The 5,679-nt window shown below is 43.3% G+C and overlaps 1 protein-coding gene across 1 annotated transcript in view; it reads right to left on the bottom strand.

The window, feature by feature from the left end:
• Znf292 (zinc finger protein 292) overlaps positions 1-270 on the bottom strand; it is a 91,212-nt gene extending 90,942 nt beyond the window's left edge. The window contains exon 1 of the mRNA XM_029562385.1: positions 4-270. Coding sequence (XP_029418245.1) covers positions 4-126 — 123 coding nt within the window. The 5' untranslated portion in view covers positions 127-270. The remainder of the gene's footprint in view (positions 1-3) is intronic.
• Positions 271-5,679: the final 5,409 nt, after the last annotated feature.

The following is a 5,679-nucleotide window of genomic DNA, read 5'->3' as shown; positions in this document are numbered from 1 at the left end:
CACCGCAGGCTCCCGGCTCTCGCGCAGCCGCCGCTCCAGCTCCTGCAGCCGCTCGCCCAGGCGCCGCAGCTCCGCCGCGCAGCCGCCGCCGCTCAGCCGCTCCTGTTCGGCCTCCTCGTCCGCCATCTTCGCAGCCCGCTCCGTCGCGTACGCACCTGGGTCACGTGATAACACAATGCCACGTTCGGCGGGGTCACGTGCACGGCGCGCTGGCTCGCCTCTGTGCACGTACAAAGGCCGGGTGGGAGCGCGGAGTTGTGGGCGCGGGGCGCGGGGCGCCGGGCGCTGTGCAGGGTGCGTCCGGGCTAGGCTTCCTCTGCCTGCGAAGTCGTCTGCAGCCGGCCCGCCAGCTCCCGGATGGGGCCGGGGCGTGTGGTGGCTAGCCGCGGCTGCCTGTACGGTTGGCCTGGAGATGGGCTGGAAGACAGGAAAGGGGGAGAGTGAAACGCATCCACGGACCACAGGCCTGAGAGCCGGGGCTAGACCGTGGACTGTTCGGACTGTCTAGTGATTCCCGCCTCCCGAGTAGGGAGGAGCCGATGCGGGAGGTACCAGATCTTTAGATCTTGTCTTCCTGGTCTCTGCTCCAGTCCAAGAATGCCTCCCCGGGAAACACGTTCTCCAGGGTCGTGGAGGCAACAAAGAAAACAGTCTGGGCACAGCAGAATGAAGCTCATTCCTCATTCTGGAGGGCCTAGTAATGAACGCAAGGAAAACATTGAATTTAAATAAAAATTGTGGCTGTTGTAACCAGGCGCTCTTTAAGCCATAGAAGTAGTTCTAAAACCAACCTGTTTCACTGTGGTTTTACATCTGCTGCACACCACAGGATGCACCACTGAAAACAGGCGCAATGAAAGCTCTTGAGAGTATGTTTGAAAAAAAAAAAAAAAAACAACATCAAGGACTCCATTAAAATTGTAACGGAGGAGAGAAAACTGATGCTAAAATAAAACAAGGATGTAAAGAATTAAAATAGCACTTTTTCCTTGGTGCTAACAGCTAACCTTCTGAACCATATTTTGCTCGCAAGCTGAAAGGGATGAATCCTGCATTAGAAAATCAAGAGGCCGGTGTGTAGTGGTACAGCTTTGTAATCCCAGCGCTTGGTGGGGGCAGGAAGTTTGGGAGTTCAAGGTCATCCTCAGCTACATAGGGCGTTCTAGGCCAGCCTGTGCTACATGAGACCTAAAAACACAGAAAAGAAAAAGATACAGGAAAAAATTTTAAAAGAAGCCTAACTCAAGTTCATAATAAAGCGAGTGTTAAAACTAATGCTGGGGCTGGGGATTAGCTCAGTTGGTAGAGTGTTTGACTCCTATGAATGAGGCACAGGGTTCAATCCCCAGCACTGCATAAATCGGGCCGAGGTGATAAAACTGCATGTTTAGTCTCAGCTCTCCGAATGTGGGAAAAGCACCATAAGTTTAGCTATGCTACACTGCAAATTCAAGACCAACTTTGAAAAGGCTAATGTTAATGTTAAAAGCAACGGGCCTTTCGTTCTTACAACTGAATTGTCATGAATCATCTACTGAAATTAAAAGACGATAAAGATGAGGTACCTAGTCTTTTCACTATGCTGTGATTGGAGTGTATTTTACTAGTGCAGAAATTTAAAGTAAATTCTGCCAGGCTGCTGGTATAAGCAGAATGGAACAGCACTCACAAAACTGAAGGTTTGCCAAGTTCCAAGTTAGCCTGGGCTACATTGTCATGCCCGATCTCAAAAAGATTTTTATTGTGTAGAGTGGCCTTTTCAGGAAATTTGTGTAATAGAGTCAGATGGGGATGCGAACTTATAATTCCTGCACTTGGGAGGCAGAAGCAGGACAACCATTAATGGAAATGTTCTCTAAATACTATGTTTTCAGGATGAATGCATTATAATATATAACGTGAGCAAGCACAGCTAAACCTCTTATGAAAAATAGTATCCACTAGAATTGCATTACATATTAACAAGATAGGATCTTCTAATGTTTCCTTGTGGAAAAGACAGGAAAGCACATTGAAAGGCTAAGGATTTCTTGGAGAAAATAGTTTAAAATTAGCTGAAAAAGCAATTATTAAGGCAGCTGGTTTTGTTTGTGCCAGGTCCCTCTAGGCACTCTACCTCTAAGCTATGCTGTATCCTGCTAATGATAATTTTAATTTTGTAGCTCAAATTGTGTATTTCAGATATCTGCATGAATTTTCATTAATTCGTGCTATTTTAGGATTCCCGTGAAAAATATAAAAGGAAATGTGTGATTGGCTAAATGCACTAGCAGAACTCGGGACTGGATAGAAGGCTTTGTGGTTAAGAGCACTGCTTGTTCTTGCAGAGGAGCCAGGTTCAGTTCCTAGCACTCACATGGCTCCTAACAACCACCTGTAATTCCAGTTTCAGGGGATCCTTCACCCTCTTCTGACCTCCTTGGGCACTGCAGGACACAGGTGCACGTACATATATGTTGGCAATACACTCAAAACACATAAAGTAAGAAAAATAAAATATTTTTAAGAAAGTAGCAAAACTCATTTTCACTTCAATTGAAATGGTTTATACTACACTTCATGCATAAGAAGAAAAGGTGAGTATGGGAGTGTGGAGAGAAACACCCACAATGAAATATGCCTAAATATATATATATATGTATTTTTGGACAGGGTCTCTCTAGCCCCAGCCTGCCTGGAACTCACTATGTAGGCCAGGCTGGCCTCAATTTCACAGAGATCTGCCTGCCTCTACCTCTGGATTGCTGGGATTAAGGGCGTGTGCCACCATGCCCAAGTCTAAATATTGATTTTTTAAAAATTAGTTACCTGGGGCTTGCATTGTAGTTCAATGGTAGAACACATGGACTAAGCCCTAGATTCAGTGGGGGAGGAGGAATTATCTGAGAATATCAGTCCCACCTTTGGGCTGTGATACCCTTGATTAGCAAATTGTCTCTGAGTGTCATTACTGCCAGATAAATGCAGCTGTGCCATTCACTTTTTTTTTTTTAGACAGGATCTTTCTATAGCCCCAGCTGGCTTGGAACTAACTATGTAGACCAGGCTGAAGGTGAACTCACAGAGGTCTGTCTGCTTCTGCTTCCCAAGTGCTAGGATTAAAGGCATGCACCACCACACCTGGCCTGTGCCTTTCACTTTTATTTATAGTATCTTGTGAACTCTACCTCCCTGTTTCCACACCCCTTGTTATATGTGTGTTGAAATATGTTGTCTCTAGGAAGGGTAAGGCCTGGGGATGAGTGATATCAATAACAACATTCAACAGGTAGTATTTGGTTTGGGAAAATTAAAACAGAACAAAAGGTATCCCTGCCTTGAAGAAACAATTGGATGGAAGAGTGACTGGTGATTGCAATACCTTCAATATAACTTTTGTGGAAATGCTTATAAAATCTGGGTGTGGTGGCATAGGCCTGTAATCTCAACACTCGCATGGGAGATGGAGGCAAAGAAAGATGAGGAATTAGGAGTGCAAGTTCACCCTCAGCTAATAGCCAGCCTGGGTTACAAGAGGCCCTGTGCCCAAAAAAGACAATGTATGTAGAACATATTCAGAACGTGTAGAATTCAGAACATCAGTGTTGTGCTATCTAGCTGAGCTTTATGTCCAACAGCCTCTACAAGATTGTAGGTTTAATTATTTATTATTATTTAGTTAGTTAGTTCGTTTGGTCTTTTTTTTTTTTTTTTTTTTTTTTTGAGACAGAATCTCCCTGTAACCCAGCTGAACTGGAACTCATTATGTAGACCAGGCTGGCCTTGAACTCACAAAGCTCCACCTGTCTCTGCCTCCCAATTGCGGGGATTAAAGTCATGTGCCACCACACCTGGCCTAGGTTTCTATTTTCATGTATATAAGTGTTTTGCTTGCATGTATGTAAGTGCACCCATGTGTATGCAATGCCTGTGGAGGCCACAAGAAAGTGTCAGATCCCCCTGGAACTGCAATTACAAATGGTTTTTAGCACCTTGTGGGAATTAATACAGTTATACAATATTGTACTCAGTATAAGCCCTATAAAACATAAAATTAAATGAGGTTTTAAACTTTAGAAAAGATCTCCATTTCATTGTTAAAATACACAGTTTCATACAGAAAAATTCATTTTTAATAGAATTGACACTAAGACGCATATATGTTTCTAATCTTTATATATCTGATTATTACTAGTCAAAGTCAGTTACTTTCTGAGCTCCTTGGCATCTAAGCATGGATATAAAGTCACCAGGTAGATTTCAATGGTAATTTTTTTTCACATCTACTAATTATTAAGGAGCAAATTTTTATACTTTGAATAATTTTTTTAATACACCCACTTCCCAGGTAGCACCCTCCCACAGCCTCCATCCCCCCACTAGAGCTCTTATACTCTGATATCCCTGCTACTGTCTGCTATGTTGTCAGCACACTCAGCCATTCCCCACTACTTGCCCTTCTGGTGAATCTAGTCAGCCTATTTAGAGGTCTCTGTTTCAGGAGAGTCAGCTGTTCTCATCTAGCAGTAATCAGTTGTCAATATTCCTTTGGATAAGATTGGGGTCTGCTGTTCAATTTCCCAGTTCTATGCTGGATTACTATCTGGGAATCCCTTTGGCCACCCTGGCCAACAACTCAAAAGAAGGTATCACCTGTAGGAGCTCAAGAGAGGTAGGACCATAGGAGACGGGTATTATTAAGGGAGAAAGGGGGGAAATGGGGGCACCTTGAGTGGGAAAACATGATGGAGGAGTGAGACAATGTAAGAGATAAACAATGCCTAGCTAGTTTTGAAAACCAGAGAGAACCATATTACTCCTACAACCTACTAACAAAATATACATAGCAGATCAAGAAATATATGTCTAGGTAAGGTTTATCTGAGAACAACTGGTCTTTGCCCAAGATTTATCTACATGACACACAGTAATTAAAAGTACCAGACTGGTGGAACTAACCTTCTTGGGTGTTTAACAGACATACTTTGAGGTCTATAATAACAGGTGACCCACCACCATTATAGGACATTTTGAGAGATGCTCATAGTCCCCTGGAACTAGTCGACCTAGTAGGGCATAGAGCAAAAAGTGTCCTTTATGTCCCTCTGACCAAATTATTATAGACCTTAAGGTATGTTTGTTAAACACCCAAGAAGGTTAGTTCCACCAGTCTGGTATTTTTAATTACTGTGTGTCATGTAGATAAATCTTAGGCAAAGACCAGTTGTTCTCAGATAAACCTTACCTAGACATATATTTCTTGATCCGCTGTGTATAATTTGTCAGTAGGTTGTAGGAGTAATATGGTTCTCTCTGGTTTTCAAAACTAGCTAAGCATTGTTTATCTCTCATATCGTCTGACCCCTCCACCCTGGTTTTCCCTCTTAAGATGCCCCCATCTCCCCCCTTTCTCCCTTACTAATACCCTTCTCCTATGGTCCTACCTCTCTTGAGCTCCTTCTTTCCCTTTATCCCCTAGGTTCCTTGTATACCCTTCCCTTCCCCCTCCCTTAAACTAACCCAATTTTTATCCATATCTCCCTTATTAAGGCCTGTTTCCTACTGTTCTTCTCTTTCAGGTTCTTTCTTTTCCTTTACCTCCCTGTTTCCTTTCCATTATCCTGGTTCCTATAGTTATGTCTGGTTACATACTTATTTATCAGAGTCTGGTTCTAAGATCAACATATGAGGGAGAACATA

The sequence above is a fragment of the Nannospalax galili genome, unplaced genomic scaffold (genome assembly GCF_000622305.1).
Source record: "Nannospalax galili isolate Female #2095 unplaced genomic scaffold, S.galili_v1.0 scaffold1395, whole genome shotgun sequence".
Taxonomy (NCBI): Eukaryota; Metazoa; Chordata; class Mammalia; order Rodentia; family Spalacidae; genus Nannospalax; species Nannospalax galili.
This window is presented reverse-complemented; position numbering and strand designations above follow the sequence as displayed.